The following is a 27,323-nucleotide window of genomic DNA, read 5'->3' as shown; positions in this document are numbered from 1 at the left end:
CCCTCTGGAGGCAGGCTGGCAGAGCTGGGGGTGCTCACCTGGAGAGGAGAAGCTCCAGGGAGAGCCCAGAGCCCCTGCCAGGGCCTGAAGGGGCTCCAGGAGAGCTCAGAGGGACTGGGGACAAGGATGGAGGGACAGGAGCCAGGGAATGGCTCCCAGTGCCAGAGGGCAGGGCTGGGTGGGATCTTGGCAATGAGGAATTGTTCCCTGGCAGGGTGGGCAGGCCCTGGCACAGGGTGCCCAGAGCAGCTGGAGCTGCCCCTGGATCCCTGGCAGTGCCCAAGGCCAGGCTGGACACTGGGGCTGGAGCAGCCTGGCACAGTGGGAGGTGTCCCTGCCATGGCAGGGGTGGCACTGGGGGGGATTTGGGGTCCCTCCCAACCCAGACCAGTCTGGGACTCTGGGATTCCCCCTAAATGTCACTGTTGGAGGAACTGACTTTCCTTGGCCACTGTGATCTTTTTGCTCCTACAGCTCTTTCCCCCTCAGTGTCGTGCCCAGACACCCAAAGCCCAGGATGAGTTTCCTGCCCCAGCCAAGCCTGTTCTCAGAAGGGTGACCAGGCAGGCAGCTCCATTCCTGGCAGCAAGGGCTCTTTGTCTCTCACATGAGTGGAGCTCTGTTTACTGGGCTCGTGGAAACTGCTCTGATCAGGCACTGCCTGGCTGCACTTCCTCTGTCTCCCAGAGACTCGATTTCATCACTGACTTACTGTAAGTGAATCACTAAACCTTTTTTTTTTTTTTTTTGCTTTAACACCACTTTTTTTTTGCCTCTATCACCTTTTTTTTTTTACTGTGAGCCTCACAACACGGTGAAATGCACACACAGAATGGACCCAAAGGCTCTGAGAAAGCCTGGGCCAGCTCTGAGTTCAGCAGCAAACCCAAAATCCTGCTCTAGGTCAGAGCACAGAACATTCCACACAACCCAGGGAGGGAGGAGCTGCTTCTTTCTTCCTGATCTCTTTGTGACCTCTCCTTTTTACAGGCACAAGCTGTGTCACCTGAGCCTGGTGAAATCTCAGAATCCCAGGCTGGGTTGGGCTGGAAGGGACCTTAAAAATCATCCATGAAAACTCAAATCTCTTCCCAGGGTGATGGAATTTCCTTTAACCCTCTGTAGGTGTGACACCTAAAGGGGCTCCTGGAGAGGGACTGGGCTCAAGGGATGCAGGGACAGCACCCAGGGAATGGCTCCCACTGCCAGAGGGCAGGGTAGGACTGGAAACTGGGACCAAAATTGAATTGGAGATGCCTCTTCACACATCTAGATAATTTCCCATCTACCTCCAAGAGTCCCCAGCTGGCACATGAGGGTCCAGATCAGCCCCAAACATCAGCAGAGCCCCCACAGCAGAGTTTGCAGTGGGAGGGTTTGTGGCTGACCAGACCAATTTGGGTTTTCTCTAAGAAATTTTTTCCTTTTCATGTCAGGCCCCAGTCAAACAACTCAGTTCTGTTTCTCTTCCAGGAAGAAGGTTAAAAATCCGAGCAGCAAACACCAGGAGTGGCAAGGAATGAGGTCAGAGTTTGAAGAGCTTTTGATATAGTAAGTCTGGAATTTGTTTAAGGCTTTCTGAAGTGTGATTTGACTAGGCCAGGGGATCCTTCCTGCTTTCCTTTCTTGTTTCAGTTTCCTGACTGAATTACCTGTGGTTCTTTGCATGAACAGAGGGACAGCTGAGGAACACAAGGCAGGGGCTGATTTCTCTCCCAGACCACTGTGGTCCTAAAATTGTTCACATCCTGATCACTGCCTGATGTGGAACTGCCCCTGGGTCTGGCAGTGGATTCATTTCCCCTCTCTGTGTGTGATTTTTGGGTACCTTCCTTCTCTTTTTGTAGATTCAATTTTTTTTTTTTTTCAGGATTCTGTGCCAGAAACTTGACTGCAGGAAAATCCCGGGATCATTTATCCCTCACTGTCTGATTTGGCATTGACTTTGCTTCCCTCTCCCTAGGCTCAAAGACAAGAAAGCCAACACACAGAATTATTCTCCTGTAGGTTCTGCAGATTTCCTGGATTATTGATATAATTTTCCTTTTTGATTGGATGTTGCATTAAACCCAGCTCTCTCTTCCCTCTGTCTTCATTAAATCACTTTATTCTCCATTCTCCCCATTCTCCTTAAGCTCCCAGTTTTGATAAATCATCCCTCATCAACTGATGGTGGGAACCACATCTTCCATTAACCTTTTGTCACTTTGACCTCCCTCCTCCCAGAGGGGACTCCAGGAGAGTCATTTCTTGGGCTGTGATTTATCAGGAGGCTCCAGATAGGACAGAGCTGGGCCGAAAGCTCTGCCTGGGCTGAAACCAAAACCCTGCCCGAGTTCCCCCTCTGCCCTGAAAAAGGGCAAGCAGACATGACAAGTTCTGGGATTTCTGCAGTGAACGCGTCCTTTAGCAGAAGGGAGGAGGGGAACCCCGCTGCTAAGTCACAAGTCGAGTCTCTCCAATTTCCAGTTCCTCCGCGCTTCTTCCATCCATCAGAGCCTCGTTAATGAGGGCACCCCTCTAATCAAGTGCCCTCTGCGGGCTCTCTTGTGCTGTGCCACGTTCCTGCTCAGAAGCGGCGGCGCTGTCCCAGCCTGTCCCTGTCCCTGAGTCACCCTGGCGCTCCTGCCCTGCCCTGGGGCCGGCGATTACGGGATCCCTGTGGCAGCACGGGCGGCTCCAGGGGAACGCCGGAGCCCGAGGGGCTCAGCGGAGCCCTGGGGCGGTGTCACCCTCCCCGCGGGGTCCGGGACAGCCCGGGGCAGCAGGCTCAGGCTGTGTTTGTGCTCCTTTCTGGCGCTCACCCTTTGTGTGGGGGTTAAAGGCTGTGAGATCCTCACCTGTTTTATCGCTGCCCCGCCCTGCAAGCGCCTCGAGAGCCCGGGGCCAAGGGACAGGCAGAAATCTTCCCCCGGATGGAGAAAGAGCAGAACCGCAGCGAAATCCAGTGATTCATCCACCCGGGAACCCGAGCTGCCAGCCCTGCCCCGGTGAACGACAGCTCCTGCAGCTCCTGCAGCTCCTGCAGCTCCTGCAGCTCCTGCTGCTGCCCCTGCAGCCCCTGCAGCCCCTGCAGCCCCTGCTGCTGCAGCCCCTGCTGCCCCTGCAGCTCCTGCTGCCCCTGCAACTCCTGCTGCCCCTGCAGCCCCTGCAGCCCCTGCAGCCCCTGCAGCTCCTGCAGCTCCTGCAGCTCCTGCTGCCCCTGCTGCCCCTGCTGCCCCTGCAGCTCCTGCAGCTCCTGCAGCTCCTGCAGCTCCTGCTGCCCCTGCAGCCCCTGCTGCCCCTGCAGCCCCTGCTGCCCCTGCAGCTCCTGCAGCTCCTGCAGCTCCTGCAGCTCCTGCAGCTCCTGCTGCCCCTGCTGCCCCTGCAGCTCCTGCTGCCCCTGCTGCCCCTGCTGCCCCTGCAGCTCCTGCAGCCCCTGCAGCTCCTGCTGCCCCTGCTGCTCCTGCAGCTTCTGCAGCTCCTGCTGCTGCTCCTGCTGCTGCTCCTGCAGCCCCTGCAGCCCCTGCAGCTCCTGCTGCCCCTGGCGCTCTTCTCCGCTCGGGAATCCCGTGGCAGCGCTGCCGCCTCTGCCCAGGGACCCCGCAGGTGCCCAAACACCATCTGCATTCGTTGGAGGTGTTTGAAGCACCCTTAACTAGAGTGGATATTTTTGCCACCGAAGAAGGAGGAATGATGAGGAGGACTCCATCTTATCACAAGGCTAATTAATTATTATACTATCTTATTCTATGCTGTATTACACTATGTTACATTACATCTAAACTGAATCTGCCAAGCACTCAACCCTGCACAGAGCTGCACAGCATTTTGTGACTGTCACCTGGCAGTCCTGACACACACCTGCCCTGCTGGGCCAAGGAAACAAAACACCCTCCCTGGGGGGAAACCATCTCCGTGCTGCATTCTGCTTTGGCACAAACACGGGCACAGCAAATGAGATAAAAATTGTTTTTCCTTTCTCTGAGGTTCAGAGAATGTGAAACCCAGAAATATTCCTGGGAAGAATTGTGCCTTGCTTTTCTCTACGAACAGAAATGTGGCAACACCTAACCTTGCTCAGTTTCTTTGGTCAGCAGAGCTGCCAGTCCTGCTGACACAATAGTGCCACTATTAATGATGATAATGACAATAATATTTCTTCTCTGAAGCGTATTTCCTCTCTGAAGTGTTTAAGAGAGAGTATTTCAGCTGTGTTCAGGAGGCACACGAAATACCCCTCTGCTTCAGCTGCTTTTAACCAAAGCTGTCTTTTCAGTCACAATCTGCTGTCACTGGCGTCAGCTGCAGGTGTGCAGTGTCACCAGGGGCTGCAGGTGTGCAGTGTCACCAGGGGCTGTAATTGTGGTCACTGTCACCAAGGGGCTGCAGGTGTGCAGTCAGGGTCACCAGGGGCTGTAATTGTGGATACTGTCACCAAGGGGCTGCAGGTGTGCAGTCAGTGTCACCAGGGGCTGTAGTTGTGGTCACTGTCACCAAGGGGCTGCAGGTGTGCAGTCAGTGTCACCAGGGGCTGCAGGAGTGCAGTCAGTGTCATCAGGGGCTGTAGTTGTGGTCACTGTCACCAAGGGGGCTGCAGGTGTGCAGTCAGTGTCACCAGGGGCTGTAATTGTGGTCACTGTCACCAAGAGGCTGCAGGTGGGCAGTCAGGGTCACCAAGGGGCTGCAGGTGTGCAGTCAGTGTCACCAGGGGCTGTAGTTGTGGTCACTGTCACCAAGGGGCTGCAGGTGTGCAGTCAGTGTCACCAGGGGCTGCTGCCGTGCCCAGTGCAGCCGGAGAAACCCGGGGCTAGATGTCCTCACATCAACCACAGAGACAGGGACAGGAAAAGCGGCAGGGGTCGTGGAAGCGACAAGAATATCGATAGAGAATAGATGGGGATGGGGATAGGGGCTGGGGAGGGAAGCGGGGGCAGGAAGGGACGGGGACAGGTACTCGGACAGGAGAAGGGGACAGAGACAAGGACAGGGGCAGGGGAAAGGGATAGAGACAAGGACAGGGGCAGGGGAAAGGGACAGAGACAAGGACAGGGGCAGGAGAAGGGCCAGGACAGGGCCAGGCTCCCGGGCAGCCCTTCCCTCCCGCCTCCTCCCGGAGCCGGCAGGGCCCTCGGGCGGGGCCGGGCCGGGCTCAGCCCCGGGGCGGTGACAGGGGCGGTGACGGTGGCGGTGGCAGGGGCGGTGGCAGGGGCGGTGACGGTGGCGGTGACAGGGGCGGAGCGGTGGCGCTGGCCGCGGCCGTGCGGGGTCGGAGCGTGCGGCCGCCGCAGCCCAGCCCGGCCCGGCCCGGCCGCGCTCGGGGGGAGCCGCGGCCGAGCGGGGCCATGCGGGGCCGGGCTCCGCTCCGCTCCCTCCCGCTCCTGCTGCTGCTGCCGCTGCTGCTCCTGCTGCTGCTTCGCTCGGCCGCAGGTGGGTGCGGGGCCGGGGGAAATCGGGGCTCGGTGTTGGCAGGGCTCGGTGTTGGCAGGGCTCGGTGTTGGCAGGGCTCGGTGCCCGCGGGCTCTGGGTGGCCCCGGGCGCGGGCTCGGTGGCCGCGCGGGGCCTGTGCCGGTGTCCCCTGTGCCTTCCCCCCGGCCCGGCTCTCCGGGCCCCGAGTAGCCGCTGGGGCCGGGCCGGGCTCAGCCCATGCCGGGGATCGGTTCTGCCCGGCCCGGGGATCGGTTCTGCCCAGCCCGGTTCGGTCCTGCCCAGCCCGGTTCGGTCCTGGCCAGCCCCGGGTGCGGCTCCCAGACCCCGCTGGGCCGCAGGGGCCCGTGTGGGGCTGTGGCACCGCCCGGTACTCGTGGCGTGGCGGAGGTTTGGGGGGTGGCACCTGCATTGAAGGCCGTTTAAAAGTGTGGATGGACGCGAGTTTGGGTTTAGGTTTGGTGGAAATGGCTCTGCAGGCTCGAGCTCTGTGATCCCGGCTCCAGGTGTGTCCCGGGGGAGCTGCTCTGCTCTGAGCCAGGCTGGCAGAGCTGGGGGTGCTCACCTGGAGAGGAGAAGCTCCAGGGAGAGCTCAGAGCCCCTGCCAGGGCCTGAAGGGGCTCCAGGAGAGCTGCAGAGGGACTGGGGACAAGGATGGAGGGACAGGAGCCAGGGAATGGCTCCCAGTGCCAGAGGGCAGGGCTGGGTGGGATCTTGGCAATGAGGAATTGTTCCTGGCAGGGTGGGCAGGCCCTGGCCCCGGGTGCCCAGAGCAGCTGGGGCTGCCCCTGGATCCCTGGCAGTGCCCAAGGCCAGGCTGGACACTGGGGCTGGAGCAGCCTGGCACAGTGGGAGGTGTCCCTGCCATGGCACTGGGATAATGTTTAAGGTCCCTCCCTACCAAAACCACTCCACGATGGAACGAGCTGTGCACAGAATGTGGTGCTCCCTCCAGCACTCGGGCTCTCCGTGAGTTCACCGTGTCCCATGTCCCGGTGGTGCCCACGGCCTGGCTGACCAGCCTGACCCTGCTGAGCCCTGTGGGGCTGTCTGGTGGTTCCAGACTCACTGGCTGGACTGAGGCAAACCAGGGCAGGGCCTCCTGCAGTCAGCATTGCTCAGTTTCATCCCGTCAGCAGCCGAGGGACTTCCCAGGGAGCTCTGGGAATCCCAGCATCCCAAAATAGGTTGGATCAGGAAGGTCCTTGTAGGTGATCTAATTCCAACCCCCTGCCATGGATAGGAGTCTTGCACTATCCCTTAGAAGCCACTTTGGTGCACAAAATCCCCCAAAGCCCAGATTGCTGTTCTGCCAGGGCAGCGGGATGGTTCTTGGGGGCTGATGCAGGGAAGGGATCGGGAATCCCTGAGGAGCAGCAGGAGCTGGGACTCGGGTGGGTCACCCGAGCCAGGCTGCTTTCACTGGCTGTGATTGTGGCTTCACACTCTGCTGTGAAAGTTCTGACTCGTGGTTTGAAGTACCTTGTATTCTCTGCACAGCAGGAAAAAACAATCTGAGCCTCCTGAGGCTGCTGCTCTGAAAGAAGCAGCCCAGTGCCAACCTCTGCCAGGCAGGATGGGACCTCTCTGTCTTCCCCTGGCCGAGGGAGTTTGGGGTTTTGAGGGTGCTTGGACCCGTGGGTGCTGTGTTTGTTCATGTTGTTATTTTAGGCCATGCAAACTGGAGATGAGGAGGAAGTTGAGTATGTGATTTCTGCAGTCCCTGCCCTGTGAGGGAGGGATCTGACCAAAATTCAGATTTCCCTCTGTGCTGAGGAAGCAGCTCCTCAGCCTCGTGGCACCCTCGTGGCAGCCCTCAGCGGGCTGAGGAGCCCTGGGGTGTTCTTGGTGAGCTCTGCAGTGTCTTTGATAATCTCTGCAGTGTTTTTGGTGAGCTCTGCAGTGTCTTTGATAATCTCTGCAGTGTTTTTGGTGAGCTCTGCAGTGTTTTTGAGGCTGGCAGGGGAAATGACTCATTTTTGAATGCAAAATAAATAGCGTGCAGCTATGGGATCCCGGGCTGGGCTGGAGGGACCTTAAATTCCACCCTGCCATGGCAGGGACACCTCCCACTGTGCCAGGTGCTCCCAGCCCCAGTGTCCAGCCTGGCCTTGGGCACTGCCAGGGATCCAGGGGCAGCCCCAGCTGCTCTGGGAATTCCATCCCAGCCCTGCCCACCCTGCCAGGAACAATTCCTCATTGCCGAGATCCCATCTCCCCCTGTCCTTCCCTGCTCTTGATCTGAGGTGTGGTGGGAGTTGGTGCCCGTGGTGTTTGGTTCTCAGAACTTCCAGGGATTCTGTAGAAGGGTGTGTGACCGAGGTCTGAGGGCACAGATGGTGTGAGATACCTCACCACGTGCCAGACCAGCAGCGAGAGTGCGAGAAAGGATCCGTGGGACTGGGAGGTGAAAATTTCTCACCAGTTCAGAGACGGCTGCTTGGGGGCCTCCCGAAGCCCCGGGAGGTGAATGGGCTGGGAAGCTGTGAGGAATCTCCCCAGGTCTGCAGAGCCGAACCAGCCACGTGTGGCCTGAGGCAGTGGGTGTGTTCTGAGAGCACTGCCTGAGAGATGCGGCTGGGAAATTACTGACAGGCCTGGTGGAAGCTCTGAGAGGAACGCAGCCCGGCTTGGCTGTGTTTAAGGTCACACTCTTCCACCCCTGCCAGGGCCAGGGACACCTTCCCCTGTCCCAGGCTGCTCCAGCCTGCTGGCCTTGGACATTTCCAGGCATGGGGCAGCCACAGCTTTTCTTGGAAACCTAGAGCTCAACTCTTTATTTGGTATTTTGGACTTAGGGTTTAATGCAACTTGATGTGGAAATCAAAAAACCACAAACTTTTTAAGGTGAGTTCACATTTCTAAGGAAGCCTGGGCCAGAAACTGACTCAAGTGCTTGATCTTCTGATCTTGTCGATGTAAAAATGAACATTGTGTCTTAGCAGTCTCTGTTCTTCAGAGTTAAAAATTACCTGCTGTCATGTGGGGTATTGTGGGTTCTTTGTCAGGCCAGGCTGGATGGTGGAAGCACTGGGTGATCTCTAAAGTCCCTTCCAACCCCCACCATTCCCTGATTCTGTGACTCTCATGGTGTGAGGAGTCCCTCCAGAAAAGCACATGGGGTGCAGAAGGAAAACCTTTCTCCCTGCAGGATGCAGGAGAGATCCCTGGGCAGCTGGGGCTGTGGGGCTGAGCCTGGAGCCTCGGCCGTGTCCTGCAGAGCTTTTGGTTCTGCTGTTCCTCCCTGGCTCCAGCTGCTCCCTCCCTTCTCCTCAGCCCTTCCTCCTCTCACTGCCCCCATTTCCCTTCTCTCTGCCCGTGGCTGCCCTCTGGGCCCTGCCTGGCTCTGTCCCTTTTTTGGCCATGTTTTGGCAGCTTCCTCCTCCCCCCGGGCTGTCAGTCTGTCCTTTTCCTGTCCCACAGCTCTTCCCTGGGGTTTGCCCCTCCTGAGCAGGAGCTGGCCTGGTGTGAAAAACACCAATTACTTGGTTTTAAAATTAAAAAAAAATTAATAGTAATAAAATGGTTATTAAAATAGCAATATAATTAGAGTATAATAATTTGGACAATTTGGATTGGGACAATATGAGACAAAAACAAGGAGTTATGGACAGTCTGGGTACCTTTTCTGGGCAAAATGAGCCCAAAAAGGCCCCACGTGCACAGAGGATTAACCCTTAAAAACAACAGCCTGTTGCACATTCCCACAGCCCATCCCTGGTGCATCAATTCCATTCCCACCCAGGATTCTGTCTGGGCAGGATCAGCTCCTTCCTCTGGATCCTGACGGCGTCTCCAGGGCTGAGCAGGCAGGGAGAAGTTCATTTGTCCTGATAGTGGGGCAATAAATTCTCTTTCTCTGACAGATTTGGGTGTCCTGTGGCTGCTGTCTCAGTGCGAGTCCTTTATTTAAAAAGTATCTTACACAGTTTCTATTTAAACATTCTGTTATAACCTAAAACTATATTTAGCACTCTACTTAAGAGAATGAATACAGCAGAACTTTCTAACATAACACATAGAATATTCATTTCAATATTTGCCAAAAGCCAATCATAAAATACCCATTTTTCACACCTGGGTTTGGGGCCCTCCCCACCCACAGAGCTGCTGCCATTTCCTCCCTGGTGAGATCACCTCAAAGCTGGCACAACCAGGGGTTCTTCAGGGCCACCACGTCCTCCTGAAGGGTTTATTTTGCACCTGGCTTTTGGGAGGTTTCACTGGAGTGACCTCAGGGTCAGCAGGAGGCAGATGGGGGAAAAGAGAGGAGAAGCTCCAGGGAGAGCTCAGAGCCCCTGGCAGGGCCTGAAGGGGCTCCAGGAGAGCTGCAGAGGGACTGGGGACAAGGATGGAGGGACAGGAGCCAGGGAATGGCTCCCAGTGCCAGAGGGCAGGGCTGGGTGGGATCTTGGCAATGAGGAATTGTTCCCTGGCAGGGTGGGCAGGCCCTGGCACAGGGTGCCCACCTGGGCTGTGCAGGGAGGCAAAGGTGAGCTGCAGACAGAACAAATCAGCTGCTGTGATCCCCAGTGGGCAGAGGAGGGGCTGGAAAACCTTCCAGAAAAAAGAATGTTCTGTGAGGAGCAGCTGAGGGAGCTGGGAAGGGGCTGGAGAATTCCTGAGGGAGCTGGGAAGGGGCTGAGCCTGGAGCAGAGGAGGCTCAGGGGGCCCTTGTGGCTCTGCACAAGTCCCTGCCAGGAGGGGACAGCCGGGGGGGTCGGGGTCTGCTGTGTCCCAAGGGAAAGGAGGAGAGGAAATGGCCTCAAGTGGCACCAGGGGAGGGGTAGATCAGAAATTAGAAACATTTTCGTCCCTCTCAGCTGCCCAGGGAGGTTTGGAGTCCCTGGGATTGTCCCAGAGCAGTCTGGATGTGGCCTTGGGGACAGGGTTTGGGGTGCTGCTGGTGGGGCTGAGGTGGCACTGGGTGATCCTGGAGGGGTCCTCCACCTCTGGTGATTCTGGGACCCTCATTTATGGCTTCATGGGGGACTGGGTGGGTTTGTGGTTTTGTGCTGGGCTTGGAACTTTCAGCTTTATGTTCTCTATGGAATTAATAAAAACCAAGGAGCTGGAATTCATGGATACACAGAATCCCACACTGGTTTGGGTTGGGAGAGACCCTAAATCCCACCCAGTGCCACCCCTGCCATGGCAGGGACACCTCCCACTGTGCCAGGCTGCTCCAGCCCCAGTGTCCAGCCTGGCCTTGGGCACTGCCAGGGATCCAGGGGCAGCCCCAGCTGCTCTGGGCACCCTGGGCCATGGCCTGCCCACCCTGCCAGGGAACAATTCCTCATTGCCAAGATCCCATCCAGCCCTGCCCTCTGGCACTGGGAGCCTGAACGTGCCAGAGCCCCTGGAAACAGAAGGAGAAGGAGGGGAAATGGTTTTGCCTGCAAAGCAGGGAAAATTTAATCCATGGTGATGGAATTTGGAGACCGAAATTTGGTTACTTGAATGTTTCAATACTTTTTTTTATTTCTCTTCTTTCTTTAGAAACTTCTCCCTCTTTACCAGCCCCCAAAAATGTGGAGGTTTATTCCTACAACTTCCAGAGTTTGCTGAGGTGGTCTCCTGTTCCAGTGGAGAATGGCACAGTGTTATACACAGCCCAGTACAGAACGTGAGTAAATAGCAAATAAAACCACCTCATTTTGTTCTAATCCAGGATAACAACTGGTTTTAAAAACCCCAGAAACCCTGAAAATGAATAAGCACAGAGTGAAAGGACGTTTTTTATCACAGATGTTTCGATGTATCTCCAGGAGCAGCTCCTGGTGGCTGACAGGCCCTTGGGCCATGATGTGTCCTCTGAGCTGAGGAGAGAGTGCAGCCCTGAGGACACCCAGAAATGCTGCACAGAATTTTACCTTTCCTGATTCTCTCTGGCCAATTTAAATTTCCCCAGGTCCCGAGGAGCTGGGTGGGCCCTGGGGTTAGTTTAACCCATGTGAAGCCAGAGCTGTGTGACCCATTCTTGTCTCTCCAGAGGTGGCTGGGAGGGGGTGTGGTGTCCCAGGTGGCTGCACTGCCTGCTCTTGGTGTCCTGCTGTCTGGGTTTGAGCAGCCAGGTGTCTGTAAGGAAGGAGGAGCCTGCCTCAAAATGGAAAGTGCAAACCCCCTCCCTCCAAATTATTGTAATTTTGAAATGAAGGGGCTCTCGGGCAAAGATGTGGGAATGGGAATAACAGTTCTGTACTAGGGAAAATAAAATAAAAATGCAGTGGCACAAACCAACCCTGCCAGAGTGAGAGCAGGCCCTGGCCCCTGTGTGTCAGGGTGGGGGCACAGTCCCATCCCAGGGGGGCTCAGGGTGGTGGCACAGTCCCATCCCAGGGTGGTGGCACAGTCTCATCCCAGGGGGGCTCAGGGTGGTGCCACTGTCCCATCCCAGGGGGGCTCAGGGTGGTGGCACAGTCCCATCCCAGGGTGGTGGCACAGTCCCATCCCAGGGGGTCTCAGGGTGGTGGCACAGCCCCATCCCAGGGGGCTCAGGGTGGTGGCACAGTCCCATCCCAGGGGGGCTCAGGGAGGTGGCACAGCCCCATCCCAGGGGGCTCAGGGTGGTGGCACAGTCCCATCCCAGGGGGCTCAGGGTGGTGGCACAGTCCCATCCCAGGGTGGCTCAGGGTGGTGGCACAGTCCCATCCCAGGGGGCTCAGGGTGGTGGCACAGTCCCATCCCAGGGGGGCTCAGGGTGGTGGCACAGTCCCATCCCAGGGGGGCTCAGCCCTCCTGCAGTGCCAGCTGTGGTTCTGCTGGAGCAGGGATCCTGCACAAGGGGGGAGTTTTCCTCTGCAGCTCCAGAGCTGCTGGAGATGGGCCTGCTCTCCCTCTGGGAATGCAGGGCAGGAGAAAGCTGCTCCTCTGGGAATGCAGTGTGTAAAGGCTGCTGGGCTGTTCCCAGGGCAGATTGGATCCAGGGAGGAATGCTTGGCTCCTCCCCTGGGATGGTGGAATTTGATCAGCCCTGCAGGGACACTCCCTGGTCATGGACAGCAGATAATTAATAATCAATGGCCATGGACAGCAGATAATTAATAATCAATGGCCATGGGCAGCAGAGATTTCCCCAGAGTTATGAGGGATGGGCTGTGGAAGAGATAAGGAAAACTGCCCCACCTGGTTATAACAGCTGGCCCATTAACAGAGGGTATCCCCCTGGAGTTATGAGGAGAATCTCTAAATTCTGCTGCCAGTTCAACAGTTTGAGGAGAACCTTTGACTATTTCAATGTCTGATCCCCGTGGTCATGCCATGTTATTTCTGATTTGTGTGTTTTCCCAGAGCCAGCAGTAAATACTGCTACAGCCTTTAAAGGCACTGCACCTAACATGGGTTTTCCTCTGAAGCTCAGTTTTGCTTGCAGCAGCCTGGAAAGTGAATAAAGAACAAACACCTGAGAAGTTCAGTAATGCAATTTGCAAAACCTCTGATTTTTGCCATGCCCAATGAAAAGATCCCTTTTTCAAGGGCAGGTAGATGACCTTAAAATCTTTTCCTGCCATTGATAAAAATCCTGGGTAAGATAAAGAGCACTGCCCCACCTGGTTTCAGCAGATGGTGATATGTTGTAGCTGAGATGGAGACAATCCAAAGCCACACACTCCATTTCAGAAGGCTTCAAACTGTTTTTATTCTGGCATGGATGCTTTTTATACAGTCTTACAAAACTCAGAAGTTCACACTTGACTCATTGGTCAGGAAACACAAACAAATGCTCATTGGAACGGGCAGTTGCAGATTTCTCTTGTTTATCCTTCTTCCTTTCTTGGTTTCTGTGTCAGTGACCTTGGTAGAGTGCTGTGCCCAGCTCTGGCCCCTCCGTTTGGGAAGGACCTTGGGACACTGAGCACATCCAGAGGGGACAGCAGGGCTGGAGAGGGGCTGGGAACACAAACCCTGAGAGGGAGCCCTGAGGGAGCTGGGGGTGCTCAGCCTGGAGAAAAGGAGACCCAGGGGTGCCCCCATCACTCTCACAGCTCCTGAAAGGTGCCTGTGCTCACCTGGGGCTGGGCTCTGTCTCCAGCAGCACTGACACAGCCAGAGCACACAGCCTGGAGCTGCACCCAGGGAAATACAGGTTGGAGAGCAGGGAAAAGGTTTTTCCAGCAAGGGGGAGAAAGTTCTGGCCTGGCTGCCCGGGGAGGTGGTGGAGTCCCCATCCCTGGGTGTGTTTGACAAAGCCTGGAGGTGGCACTGGGTGCCAGGGCTCAGCTGGGCTGTAGGGGCTGGGCTGGACTCGATGGACTTGGAGGTCTCTTCCAACCCAGGGATTCTGGGAATTCTGTGAGAAGTCTTTCAGGGGTAAGCATGGATCCTCTGACCAGCCCCTCTGGCTCACAGAGGTGCTGTAAAGCCCCTTGCACAGTGCTAGACCCCACACTGGTGACTGAACACAGAGCTCTGCTCACATCCTGCCCTCGGGCTAAGGGATGCTTTTTGCTGTGCTCTAGCAGAGGGTCCTTTCCTGTCTGGAGTGAGATGGGCTGTGCAGAGAGCCCCCAGCCCCAGTGCTGGTTCCCCCCCGAGCTGCGGCGGCGGCGGCGCTGGACGATCCTGCTGCGCGTGCGGGCCCAGCTGGGCACCCTGGCATCAGCCTGGGCACACAGCCCTCCCTTCGTGGCAGAGAGCAACAGTGAGTGCTGGGAGCAGCCTGCTCTGGGCTCTGGGAGCTGCTGGGACAGGGGTGCCTCTCCCTGGGCTGCCTCTCTGGGCTCTGCTGGGAGGGGGGTGCCCCAAGGGCTGGGACAGTGACCAGCAGTGGGTGCTGGGAGCAGCCTGCTCTGGGCTCTGGGAACAGCTGGGCTGCTGTGCTGGTGCTCACAGGGTCCCAGGACAAGGGCAGAGATGAGAATCCTGACTCCCTGTTTCAGAAGGCTGATTTCTTATTTTATGATATATATTATATTAAAAGAAATGGATATAATAAACTACACTAAAAGAATAGGAGAAAGGATTTCATCAGAAGGTTTGAAAGGAACAGAAAGGAATGATAATAAAATCTGTGAGTGACCAGAGAGTCTGAGCCAGCTGGACTGGGATTGGCCATTAATAAAACAACCACATGAGACCAATCACAGATGCACCTGGTGCATTCCACAGCAGCAGATCATTATTGTTTACATTTCCTTTCTGAAGCTTCTCAGGAGAAAAGATCCTAAGGAAAGGATTTTTCATAAAATGTGTCTGTGACAGGCTGCCTCTCTGGGCTCTGCTGGGACAGAGGCTGGATGGGCTGGGAGGAATAAAGGGGATATTTATTGAAGGGCCTTTTGAGTGTGTTTGGGGCTGGCAGGGGGAATGATTCATTTCTAAATGCAAATAAACAGTGTGCAGTCATGGGATGGAGGGATCTCAAATCCCACCCAGTGCCACCCCTGCCATGGCAGGGACACCTCCCACTGTGCCAGGCTGCTCCAGCCCCAGTGTCCAGCCTGGCCTTGGGCACTGCCAGGGATCCAGGGGCAGCCCCAGCCCCTCTGTGTGAGCAGGTTTGCTGCTGCTGTTCTGAGATCTCCTCTTTGCCCTGCTGTGCTTGGTTTTAGGATTAGGAAAAAAGTCAATGTTGAGGTTAAAAAGTACCTTTGAAATGGGAGCTAAGCAGGGGAAGGGATTTATGGGCTCTCCAGTCCCTGATCTCCCAGACCTGCTGAGGGGCAGTCACAGTCCAGCTCCAGAGTCTGACACTTGCCCTGGTTCTAAATCTGGATTTCCTCTGGCAGCAGAGTGAGGAAATGCCTGGATCCAGCATGAGCTCTGACATATCCCCAGGCTTGGTGCAGGACTGGGAGAGGGATCCTCAGCAGGCTGGGACAGCACCCAGCTGATGGGAGTGTGGGACAGAGCAGAGGCCTGGGGGGGCAGGAGGAACATTCTGGGGTCATTCTTGTGTCACTGCCCAGGAGATCAGTTCCCAAAAAGCAAATCCATGGCTCCTCCTTCAGTGCCTGGATCAGAGTCACTGGGTGTGAGGCACAGTGAGGAGCTGGTGCATGCAAGGAGTGATTTTTGCTGTTAATGAGAACTTCTGGCAGCACTCCATTGGTATTCTCATGATTTACACCCTGGAGCCCTGCAGGTCACCATGCTTATCCTAATGGACACCTGGAGACATCAAAGCAAGGAGAGGAACCCTCATTGTTGTTCTTCCCATCTAGGGCCCAACAGTGGTGGGGTTTTGGGGAGCAAGGAGGGTGTGGCAGGCTGATGAAACTGAGACACTTCAGAGCACCAACTATTGGTTAATATTTACTGAATTTCCAGGAAAAGTTAAGGAAATATTGTAAATGCATAAAGTAGGTGAAGAAAAAAAGCTGTCAATATTTGGGGTGTTTGCTGAGAGTGTCCAGGGCAGGGAAGGGAGCTGGGAAGGGGCTGGAGAATCCCTGAGGGAGCTGGGCAGGGGCTGGAGAATTCCTGAGGGAGCTGGGAAGGGGCTGGAGAATTCCTGAGGGAGCTGGGAAGGGGCTGGAGAATTCCTGAGGGAGCTGGGAAGGGGCTGAGCCTGGAGCAGAGGAGGCTCAGGGGGCCCTTGTGGCTCTGCACAAGTCCCTGCCAGGAGGGGACAGACGGGGGGGTCGGGCTCTGCTGCCAGGGCACAGGGACAGGAGCAGAGGGAACGGCCTCAGGCTGGGCCAGGGCAGGCTCAGCTTGGCCAGCAGCAGGAATTTGCCCATGGAAAGGGTGCTCAGGCCTTGGCAGGGGCTGCCCAGGGAGCTCTGCAGTGCCCATCCCTGCAGGTGTCCCCTGGAGGTGGCACTGAGTGCTCTGGGCTGGGCACAGGGTGGCCATGGGGCACAGCTGGCACTCCCTGGGCTGGGAGGGCTGTGCCACCCCGGGGATTTGGGGGTTCTCTGGGGTGGAGGCAGCTGTGCAGCCCGGGGTTTCCCTGCTCTCTCTGTTTGTTTTCAGCCACTCTGGGCCCCCCCAGGGTGAACAATGTCAGTGCCAGCTCTGGCTCTCTGCTCATCAGTGTCAGCCCCCCCTTCCCCCCCGAGCCTGGGGACATCCTGCAGTACCGTGTGTCCTACTGGGAGAACAGCACCAGTGCCACAGCAAAAGTAAGAGTGCTCTCCCTTCTGTTCTTGGTGCTGGGGGCTGAGGGCTGGGGTCAGTGTCCCCTGGCAGGACAGCAGTGGGGACAGACATGCCGTGGATGTTGTGTGACCCTCAGCCAGGGTCACCAGGGGGGCTGAGGGAAGGGGTTCTGGCCTTGGCACAAGGATTGCTGCACTCCCAAACGTGGGAGCCAGCCTCCTCCCTCTGGCTGGGAAGGGATGAAAGCTCTCTGCACCTCCGGGGACAGAGCTGCTGCCAGAGGTGACTTTGCACTCCTCAGCTTTCTCAGGCACTTGGGGAAACTCTGGGAAGTCCCTCCTGCTCTGCTGTGCTGGAGCTGCAGGAGCAGCTGCTGGGGCTGCTGAGCCAGGGCAGGGAGAGGAGAAGGCAGGAGCAGGCTGGGGTGAGCTGGGGTGAGCTGGGGTGAGCTGGGGTGAGCTGGGGTGAGCTGGGGTCATCCCTGTCCCTCCTGAGCCTCAGAGGTTTGGGATCCTCGTGTGCTGCTCCTGCTGCTGCCTGGGAATTGTGCTTGGACAGGCCAGAGGTGCAGGGGAGGTGTTAAGTCAGGCTTAAAAAAAGAAAAATTATTAAAAAAGAGGAAGCTTCCAAATGACATCAGTCTGGAGTCAGACATCTGAAAAACGGAAGCAAAATCAATTTATTTACAACCCCTTCTGCCTCAAGGTCCTTGTTGAATCCTCTCCACTTCCTTCCTGCCTTGCAGCAGCGTGTGTTTTCTCACACACAGGGCACCTTCAGCTGACAGCCAGCAAAGGAGTCACTGTGCTTTCCTTTTCCCCTCCTTTCCTCTGGGCTTTGCTCCCTGCCTGAGCTGCTGCAGAAGCTGCATCAAAATTCCCAGAAAAACGGAAATATTCCACTGCTTCTGCTGTTTGGGAAAGATGAGTGAGGAGAAATAAAAATTGGGTTTCTTGAATGAGAAATTGAAATGGGGGAGGGATATTTGTGTTGAAAACTGGCCTGGTTTTTACAGTAACCCCTTTTGTGTTGTGTGTGTCTTTCCAACAGAAGCTAAGTGAAAGGAAGACACTATTCCAAATTGGAAATCTAAAGGAGGCAACACTTTACTGCTTCAGTGTTCAAGTGCAGCTGGAGATCTACTCAGGTCACCTGCTGGAAGGGCAGCCCAGTGCCCCAGAGTGCCACAGAACTGCCCTCAGTGGTAGGGGCTGGGAAGGGCCTTTGGGGTGGGGTGGAGGGCTGGAACACGAGTCCTGCACCACCTGGACTGTCCCTGTCACCCCCAGTGTGTCAGGGGTGCTGAGACCACCAGGGGAGCTCACTCCTGGCACCAGTGGCAAAAGAACCAGGAATTCTCAGCCAGGGATGGAGGGTCTGGGTGGTTCCTTCTCCTTTTCCTTCCTGATCCTGCTGTAAAATCAGATCAAGGAGTTGATCCCAGGGCTGGAGCCCCTCTGGAGCCAGGCTGGGAGGGCTGGGGGTGCTCACATGGAGAGGAGAAGCTCCAGGGAGAGCTCAGAGCCCCTGGCAGGGCCTGAAGGGGCTCCAGGAGAGCTCAGAGGGACTGGGGACAAGGATGGAGGGACAGGAGCCAGGGAATGGCTCCCAGTGCCAGAGGGCAGGGCTGGGTGGGATCTTGGCCATGAGGAATTGTTCCTGGCAGGGTGGGCAGGGCTGGGATGGAATTCCCAGAGCAGCTGGGGCTGCCCCTGGATCCCTGGCAGTGCCCAAGGCCAGGCTGGACACTGGGGACAGTGGGAGGTGTCCCTGCCATGGCAGGGGTGGGTTGTGAGGTCCCTCCCAACCCAAACCATTCCATGATTCCATCAATGTGAACCTGCCTTGTGTGATTTGGATTTGTTTTTCCTTCTTTTGCAGAGGCAACCCGAGCTGGGTTCATCACCCTCCTCTTTGCCCTGGCCTTGGTGCTTGCCAATCTGGGGGCAGCTGCTTTGCTGCTCCTGTGGAAACACCACCAAAAAATCAAATACTGGGCTCAGCCCCCTCTGGAAATCCCATCCCACTTCAAGGAGGTACGTGGGGCCTCTGGGGTGTCTGCTGAAGAACAGAAGCTGGGGGAACATCCCCAGAGCAGTGCTGGACAGAGCAGAGATGAGCAGGGGGTGGCTCAGAGTGTGCCCTTGTGAGCTCCCACTCCTTCCCTGCTGGCTGAGCTCAGGGCTCCTTCCTGGGCCTGCCTGGCCTTTCCTGGCCAACCCAGCCAGCCTGGCTGCTCCTGCCTCCTGCTCCTCTCTGTGTCCCCATTTCTGGGCACTATTTTCATTTCTTTGGCACTCTTTCTATCAGTCTGTTCCTTTTTTGGCAAACCCAGCCTGGCTGCTCCTGCCTCCTGCTCCTCTCTGTCCCCATTTCTGGGCACTATTTTCATTTCTTGGTCACTCTTTCTATCAGTCTGTTCCTTTTTGGCAAACCCAGCCAGCCTGGCTGCTCCTGCCTCCTGCTCCTTCCTCTCTGTCCCCATTTCTGGGCACTATTTTCATTTCTTTGGCACTCTTTCTATCAGTCTGTTCCTTTCCTGGCAAGCCCAGCCAGCCTGGCTGCTCCTGCCTCCTGCTCCTTCCTCTCTATCCCCATTTCTGGGCACTGTTTTCATTTCTTGGTCACTCTTTCTATCAGTCTGTTCCTTTCCTGGCAAGCCCAGCCAGCCTGGCTGCTCCTGCCTCCTGCTCCTTCCTCTCTATCCCCATTTCTGGGCACTGTTTTCATTTCTTGGTCACTCTTTCTATCAGTCTGTTCCTTTCCTGGCCAACCCACCCAGCCTGGCTGCTCCTGCCTCCTGCCCCTCTCTGTGTCCCCATTTCTGGGCACCATTTTCATTTCTTGGTCACTCTTTCTATCAGTCTGTTCCTTTTTTGGCAAACCCAGCCTGGCTGCTCCTGCCTCCTGCCCCTCTCTCTGTCCCCATTTCTGGGCACTATTTTCATTTCTTGGTCACTCTTTCTATCAGTCTGTTCCTTTCCTGGCAAACCCAGCCTGGCTGCTCCTGCCTCCTGCTCCTCTCTGTGTCCCCATTTCTGGGCACTATTTTCATTTCTTGGTCACTCTTTCACTGTCAGCCCCTGGCCCCTCAGGTTTGTGTCACAGGGGCTGCAGCAGCTCTGCTCCAGCAAACCCAGGATATTTGGAATATTGGTATTTTTGTGCTTGTTGGTGCCTCAGGATGATCTCCAGGGGCTGTTCCTGGGCAATTCCTCTTTTGTTTTTGGCAGGACTCAGAGAAGAAGCTGCCCCTGCTAGCTCAGACATTTCTGGCTTCAGCCCCATGGTTTCAGCCCTGCTCTTCCTCCTCTTTTCCCTCACACAAGAAGCAGCCCTCAAGCAGAGCTTTGGTGTAAAATTCTTATTCAGCCTAAAATTCTGGGGTCTTTAGAGGTTTTGTTTGCGTGCAGCTCGTGGAGGTGAATATTTTGTGTCTGTCAGAGCTCCTGGAAGAGGATTCCCAGCTTTTTGTAGCCATGGGCTGAAGGAACCCAGAGTGAATAATTTTCTGTCCTCGTGCTGCCCCAGCTGGGATTTCTTAGGGGTCATTGTCAAGGGAAGTGCATCTCACTCAGGGGAAAAATCCATGTGCAGTGTGGTAGAATGGCAGAAAAATCCTTCTGCAGGCTGTTAAAATAATTTAAAGAATCCCTGTGCAGTGATTAAAATAGGGGAAAAAAATTTCCCTGTAATTATAATAAAATAGTAAAAAAATCCTTGTGCAGGGAATGAAAATAATGAAAAAAAATCTTTGTACAATGATTAAAATAGTAAAAAAAAAATCCCTGTAATTATAATAAAATAGTAAAACATTCTTGTGCAGGGTATGAAAATAATGAAAAAAAAAATCTTTGTACAATGATTAAAATAGTAAAAAAAATCCCAGTAATTATAATAAAATAGTAAAAAAATCTTTGTGCAGGGTCTGAAAATAATGAAAAATAATCTTTGTACAATGATTAAAATAGTAAAAAAATTTCCCTGTAATTATATTAAAACAGTGAAATATCCTTGTGCAGGGTATGAAAATAATGAAAAAGATCCTGCTACAATGATTAAAATAGTAAAAAAATTTCCCAGTAATTATATTAAAACAGTAAAAAATCCTTGTGCAGGGTATGAAAAGGATGAAAAAAATCCTGGTACAATGATTAAAATAGTAAAAAAAATCCCAGTAATTATAATAATATAGTAAAAAAATTCTTGTGCAGGGAATGAAAATAATTAAAAATATCCCTGTACAATGATTAAAATAGTAAAAAAAATCCCTGTAATTATAATAAAATAGTAAAACATTCTTGTGCAGGGTATGAAAATAATGAAAAAAAAAATCTTTGTACAATGATTAAAATAGTAAAAAAAAAAAAAATTCCTTGTAATTATAATAAAATAGTAAAAAAATCTTTGTGCAGGGTCTGAAAATAATGAAAAATAATCTTTGTACAATGATTAAAATAGTAAAAAAAAAATCCCTGTCATTATAATAAAATAGTAAAAAAATCTTTGTGCAGGGTATGAAAATAATGAAAAAAATGTCCTTGTACAATGATTAAAATAGTAAAGAAAAATCCCTGTAATTATATTAAAATAGTAAAATATCCTTGTGCAGGGAAAGAAAATAATGAAAGAAACCCTTGTACAGTGTTTAAAATAGTTTAAAAATTCCTTGTAGTTGTATTAAAGTAGTAAACTATCCTTGTACAGGGTATTAAAATAGTAAAAAAAATTCCTTGTACAGAGTATTAAAATAGAAAAGAAATCCTTGTACAGAGTAGTAAAGCAGTAAAAAAATTGTGTAGGGTATTAAAGTAATTAAAAACTCTTTGCAGAAGATACTAAAATCATTAATAAATAATTGAGCAGGGTATTAAGAGTAAAGAAATCCCTGTAATTATATTGAAATAGTAAAATATCCTTGTACAGGGTATTAAAACAGTAAAAAGATTGTGTAGGGTATTAAAATAATTTAAAACTCTTTGTACAAGGTATTAAAATAATTAAAAATTCTTTGTGCAGGGTATTAAAAGAGTAAAAAAATCTTTGTACAGAGTATTAATATAGTAAAAAATCCTTGTACAGGGTATTAATAATAATGAAATAATCCTTGTGTGGGGTAATAATAATAATAATAATAATAATAATAATAGTATCCTTTTAGAGGATAATAAAACAGGAAGAAAGTCCTTGTATAGGGTATTAAATTAGTTAAGAAATAATTGTTCTGGGTTTTAAAACAATTTTTTAAATAACTGTACAGGGTCTTCTTAATAACAGAAAAGTTGTGCTGGGTATTAAAATAATAAGAAAAAAAGAATGTCCTGCAAAGCACCTGCAAGGACTGAGGCTCCTGCTGTGTTCTGAATTTCTGAATCTGAATTTCCCAGATTAATGAGCAGCAGTGGTGGATCCCCTGCTCAGCAGGGCCTGGCAGGGGGCAGCACAGAGAGGAAGGGAAGGGAACTGGCAGAGGGTTTAAAATGTGAATTATTAATAAATGGGATCAGTCTGGGATGGGGCAGGACAGAGGGGGAAGGAAGGGAACTGGCAGAGGGTTTAAAATGTGAATTAATAAATGGGATCAGCCTGGGATGGGGCAGCACAGAGAGGGAAGGGAAGGGAACTGGCAGAGGGTTTAAAATGTGAATTAATAATAAATGGGATCAGTCTGGGATGGGGCAGCACAGAGAGGGAAGGGAAGGGAACTGGCAGAGGGTTTAAAATGTGAATTATTAATAAATGGGATCAGTCTGGGATGGGGCAGGACAGAGAGGGAAGGGAAGGGAACTGGCAGAGGGTTTAAAATGTGAATTATTAATAAATGGGATCAGTCTGGGATGGGGCAGCACAGAGAGGGAAGGGAAGGGAACTGGCAGAGGGTTTAAAATGTGAATTATTAATAAATGGGATCAGTCTGGGATGGGGCAGGACAGAGAGGGAAGGGAAGGGGAACTGGCAGAGGGTTTAAAATGTGAATTAATAAATGGGATCAGCCTGGGATGGGGCAGCACAGAGGGGGAAGGAAGGGAACTGGCAGAGAGTTTAAAATGTGAATTAATAAATGGGATCAGCCTGGGAAGGGGCAGCATAGAGAGGAAGGGAAGGGGAACTGGCAGAGAGTTTAAAATGTGAATTAATAAATGGGAGCCTGGGAGGGGGCAGGACAGAGAGAAAAAGAGGGGAAAGCAGGGAACTGGCAGGGTGTTTAAAATGGGGATTTTGAGAGTGTTTAAAATGTGAATTAATAAAAGGGATCAGCCTGGGACCCCTCCTGGCACCCTGTGGGGGCTCCTGGGTTTGCAGGAGCTCCTGGGCTCCCTCCCTGCCAGCAGGGGCTGAGTGAGGGAGCAGGAAAGGGGCAGGGGCAGGAAAGGGACAGGGGTGGGAAAGGGTCAGGGGCAGGAAAGGGTCAGGGAGCAGGAGAGGGTCAGGGGCAGGAAAGGGGCAGGGGCAGGAAAGGGTCAGGGGTGGGAAAGGGGCAGGGGTGGGAAAGGGGCAGGGGTGGGAAAGGGGCAGGGAGCAGGAAAGGGGCAGGGGCAGGAAAGGGGCAGGGGTGGGAAAGGGTCAGGGGAAGGAAAGGGGCAGGGGCAGGAAAGGGTCAGGGAGCAGGAGAGGGTCAGGGGCAGGAAAGGGGCAGGGGCAGGAAAGGGTCAGGGGTGGGAAAGGGGCAGGGGTGGGAAAGGGGCAGGGGTGGGAAAGGGGCAGGGGGCAGGAAAGGGGCAGGGGCAGGAAAGGGTCAGGGGCGGGAAAGGGTCAGGGGGCAGGAAAGGGTCAGGGGTGGGAAAGGGTCAGGGGGCAGGAAAGGGTCAGGGGTGGGAAAGGGTCAGGGGTGGGAAAGGGGCAGGGGGCAGGAAAGGGTCAGGGGTGGGAAAGGGTCAGGGGTGGGAAAGGGGCAGGGGGCAGGAAAGGGGCAGGGGTGGGAAAGGGTCAGGGGTGGGAAAGGGGCAGGGGGCAGGAAAGGGTCAGGGGTGGGAAAGGGGCAGGGGGCAGGAAAGGGTCAGGGGCGGGAAAGGGTCAGGGGTGGGAAAGGGGCAGGGGGCAGGAAAGGGTCAGGGGTGGGAAAGGGGCAGGGGGCAGGAAAGGGTCAGGGGCGGGAAAGGGTCAGGGGGCAGGAAAGGGTCAGGGGTGGGAAAGGGTCAGGGGTGGGAAAGGGGCAGGGGGCAGGAAAGGGTCAGGGGAAGGAAAGGGTCAGGGGTGGGAAAGGGGCAGGGGCAGGAAAGGGGCAGGGGCAGGAAAGGGGCAGGGGCAGGAAAGGGGCAGGGGTGGGAAAGGGGCAGGGGCAGGAAAGGGGCAGGGGCAGGAAAGGGGCAGGGGAAGGAAAGGGTCAGGGGTGGGAAAGGGGCAGGGGCAGGAAAGGGTCAGGGGGCAGGAAAGGGGCAGGGGCAGGAAAGGGGCAGGGGCAGGAAAGGGTCAGGGGGCAGGGAGCAGGAAAGGGGCAGGGGCAGGAAAGGGGCAGGGGTGGGAAAGGGGCAGGGGAAGGAAAGGGGCAGGAAAGGGTCAGGGGAAGGAAAGGGGCAGGGGTGGGAAAGCCAGGCTGGAGCTGGCTGCTGGGATCTCTTTGGGGTTTTGGAAAAGCAATCCCGTGGCTCGTTGGCCTTGTGGTGACTGCAGAGAAAGTGGAGCCTGAACTGAAACCTGATTGATTTGTCCCACTTTGCTGGAGCTGCTTGCTTTGATTACCAGCCTTGGTTTGATGTATCCCCTGGGAAGGGGCTGGGTGAGTTCTGGAGGGCATTGCTGGTGCCAGGAGAAGCTGCAGCTCCCATGGCCTGGCCCTGATCACAGCAGAGCTGGGGTTCCCCTTGCTGCAGTTGCTGCATTCCTGCAGCTGAGCATCTCCCAGCTGCAAGGGCTTTGCTCCTGACTCAGAGGGATTGCAGCTGGCATGGAAAGATTGGCCACAATTTATTTAAAAAACCCCAAACAGCCAACGAGGAACTGCAGCTGCTCTAACTCACCTGAAGGGGTATTGGAGGGATAATTTATTTCTTCTCCCCCACAGAAATGAAGGGTTTCTTTAACATTTTCCTTGTTTAGTTCTAAGGAAGTCCAGGATGGGATATGCAGGCAGCATTCCTGCTGTGGATTCTGGGCTGGAGCAGTTTGTTGGCTCTGGGATTTCTAACAGGACCTAACCTGGTGTTCTGTGGTTTTTCCCAGTTCCTGAGGGACCCTGGCTTGGCTGGCCTGGAGGAGCTGAACAGTCCTGCTGAGGAGGAGCCCCAGGCCCTTGTGCTTGGAGAGGGAAGTGGCCAGGAGGGTGAGGATCCTTCACCCCACACCTCCAGGGACAGGGCAGCCACTGAAGGGCCACCCCAGTGAGTGTCACCTGCCCAGGACTGTCCAGAGGCTGCTCCCAGGGTGAGGCTGCTGCCAGGACCGTCCTGAACATGAACCCCTGGGATCACAGGAGAATCCTGAACATGAACCCCTGGGATCACAGGAGAATCCTGAACATGAACCCCTGGGATCACAGGAGAATCCTGAACATGAACCCCTGGGATCAGAGGAGAGTCCTGAACATGAACCCCTGGGATCACAGGAGAATCCTGAACACAGAGCCTGGGATCACAGGACCATTCCTTTGGATCACAGGACAATCCTTGGGATGACAGGACAATCTCTGGGATCACAGAACCTCCCTGGGATCACAGAACCTCCCTGGGATCACAGAACCTCCCTGGGATCACAGGACAATCCCTGGGATGACAGGACCATCCTGAACACAGACTCTGATGCTCCAGGGGCCTCTGCCCAGCTCCTCACTCTGCCAAGAGCACTGGGAGGAGGGAAGGTGGAAGGGGAAGGGAAGGAACACTAAATTGCCTGAAGCCAGGTGGATGAAAGGGGTGAATTCCCACCCCAGCTTGGAGGAATGACTGCACTTTATTGATGTGGGGTGAGCTGGGATTTTTCAGGGAGTGAAGAGCTGCACTGTGAATTCCATTTGTACTGTTTGGTTTCTGTTGCCAATAACACTCCCATCATACCAGCCCAGTCTGCTTTCCTGAATCCTTTTAAGTGCAGGGCAAACTGAAAAGGAGTTTGTGGGTACTTTCCTGGGATGAAGCTGTGCCAAGAGCCCCTCCCAGAGAGGGCTGCTCTTATCTGCCTCCTCCCACCCTCCTGGAAGCTTTAATCTGCTGCTGCAGCCAGGCCAGGGCCCTGCCCACCCCAAAGGACCTGAAAGGAATTTTACTCCGAGTTTTTCCAACATTTATCAGTCACTGTCAGCCACTAAAACCTCCTGCTGAGCACCAGCAGAAGAGAAGTTGACTGAGAGTTCTGGTTTTAGTGCCTTAAAGCAGAAGAGCCCAAGTTAAACCCCACATCAGCCCCTGGGGGGTCTGGAGTGTCCAATAAAGCACAAAGAACAAGTGAACATCTTCTGTACTAAAAAATTGGGTTATTTGGGTTTTTTTACCCTGGGCTTGATACAAATTGTGTAAGAAACAATAAAAAATGTGGTCTTTTTTTCAAAGTGCCTGGTTGGAGGGCCCTGGCAGAGCTGAGGTGCCACTGTCCCAGCCTTTCCAGGAACAGCCCAAGCCAGCAGCTGCCAGAAGCTTCATCAGGTGTTCCCTTGCAGAACAGATCTAATCCCTTGGGATTAGCCAGGCTGCTGCCAAGGGAGCTCCAGGAAAGCCTGACTCATGTAGGAATTGCCAGGTCAGCACCAGCTCTGCTTTAACCACCCACCCACTGAGGCTGGGCTGGGAACAGAGCTCACAAAAAGGAACCACCAAACTCCCCCAGACTGCAGAAATAATGTTAAACCCCCCGGGAATATCTGTGTGTATTCCTGAATAAACCTGCACTGGACCTGTGGCAGGGAGTGTGTGGAAAATCTTTGTACACCAGCAATGAAAAAGCATTTCCTGGGAGTGACTCTGGGGTTGTTGTCACTGAGCCCTCGCTGTCCCCTTGGCTTGTGAGGTGTGGAAGTGCCCTCTGGCACTGGGAGCCATTCCCTGGCTCCTGTCCCTCCATCCTTGTCCCCAGTCCCTCTGCAGCTCTCCTGGAGCCCCTTCAGGCCCTGCCAGGGGCTCTGAGCTCTCCCTGGAGCTGCTCCTCTCCAGGTGAGCACCCCCAGCTCTCCCAGCCTGGCTTGTAGCTCAAGTTCCAAGTCCAGGCACAAGGTCCTGGCACTGGGAGGAGTTCCAGGGATTAGTTCCAGCCCAGGCTCCTTCCTGACTTCCTCAAGAACCCAACAACCATTCCCAAGCTCCTGGGCAAGAAAGCTGTCAGGCCTGGACCAAAGCCTGCCTTTACTGCGTGCTGCAGGCCCTGTGCCAGGGTGGGCTGTACCAAATTCACTGTTTTGAGCACCTGGGTTCACTTTGATTGCAGCTTTCAGGAATGCCAAGCAGTGAGCCCCTCTGGGATGGGGTTACTGCAGCCAGGGCACAAGGGCAGCTCCAAGCTGGCCCCTGCAGCAGTTCCCACCCAGAGCAGTGACAAACAGCTCCCAGCCCCAGCACAGCATCTCCACTCAGCTCCTGGCACCACTGAGGCAGCAGCTTGGACAGGGGGAAGGTGTAAAAGCCTTGGGAGCCAGGGGAGAGGCAAATGCTGTGAAAAGCACAGAGAGCTCGTGAGAAGGACTCACCCCAGCAAATGGACCTGCAGGGACACTCCAGGGACATCAAAGAGCCTCAGCCTCACTTTCTGTTTCACTCCACTGAGATGGAACTGGATTTCAATAATTCATTAATGGAAACAGCCATAAAATATAACAGAGAAATGCATTTTTACTGGAGCAACAGCAGCCCTAAAACTGGGTGTGAGTCACTCCTAGAATTTATTGAAACTTGAAATTATTACAAGGTTGGACTGTGTGCAATAAATCCATCCATACCTCACTTCCTTTTAAG

At 54.0% G+C, this 27,323-nt stretch overlaps 1 protein-coding gene and 1 long non-coding RNA gene across 4 annotated transcripts; both read left to right on the top strand.

Annotated features, from left to right (window-relative positions):
- Positions 1 to 772: 772 nt before the first annotated feature.
- LOC132324318 (uncharacterized) lies at positions 773 to 2,184 on the top strand. The gene is made up of 3 exons (XR_009485571.1): positions 773 to 1,121; positions 1,474 to 1,551; positions 1,871 to 2,184. It is a non-coding gene; the product is annotated as an uncharacterized LOC132324318 (long non-coding RNA).
- Positions 2,185 to 5,218: 3,034 nt separating this feature from the next.
- Positions 5,219 to 25,441, top strand: IFNGR2 (interferon gamma receptor 2). 3 transcript variants are annotated; one of them, XR_009485531.1, is made up of 8 exons: positions 5,219 to 5,409; positions 10,906 to 11,032; positions 13,866 to 14,047; positions 16,324 to 16,472; positions 17,500 to 17,653; positions 18,331 to 18,485; positions 24,610 to 24,880; positions 25,012 to 25,441. XR_009485531.1 is itself a non-coding variant. In XM_059840208.1 (7 exons), exons 1-7 carry the CDS (start codon positions 5,325 to 5,327, stop codon positions 24,769 to 24,771), a joined length of 1,011 nt encoding a protein of 336 aa, XP_059696191.1. In that variant the 5' UTR covers positions 5,219 to 5,324; the 3' UTR covers positions 24,772 to 25,441. The 3 variants fall into 3 exon arrangements, 2 of the variants coding, with proteins under 2 accessions (XP_059696191.1, XP_059696190.1); XM_059840208.1 differs by having other exon boundaries at positions 13,869 to 14,047; positions 24,610 to 25,441; XM_059840207.1 differs by having other exon boundaries at positions 24,610 to 25,441.
- Positions 25,442 to 27,323: the final 1,882 nt, after the last annotated feature.

The sequence above is a fragment of the Haemorhous mexicanus genome, chromosome 2, assembly GCF_027477595.1.
Source record: "Haemorhous mexicanus isolate bHaeMex1 chromosome 2, bHaeMex1.pri, whole genome shotgun sequence".
NCBI lineage: Eukaryota > Metazoa > Chordata > Aves > Passeriformes > Fringillidae > Haemorhous > Haemorhous mexicanus.
This window is presented reverse-complemented; position numbering and strand designations above follow the sequence as displayed.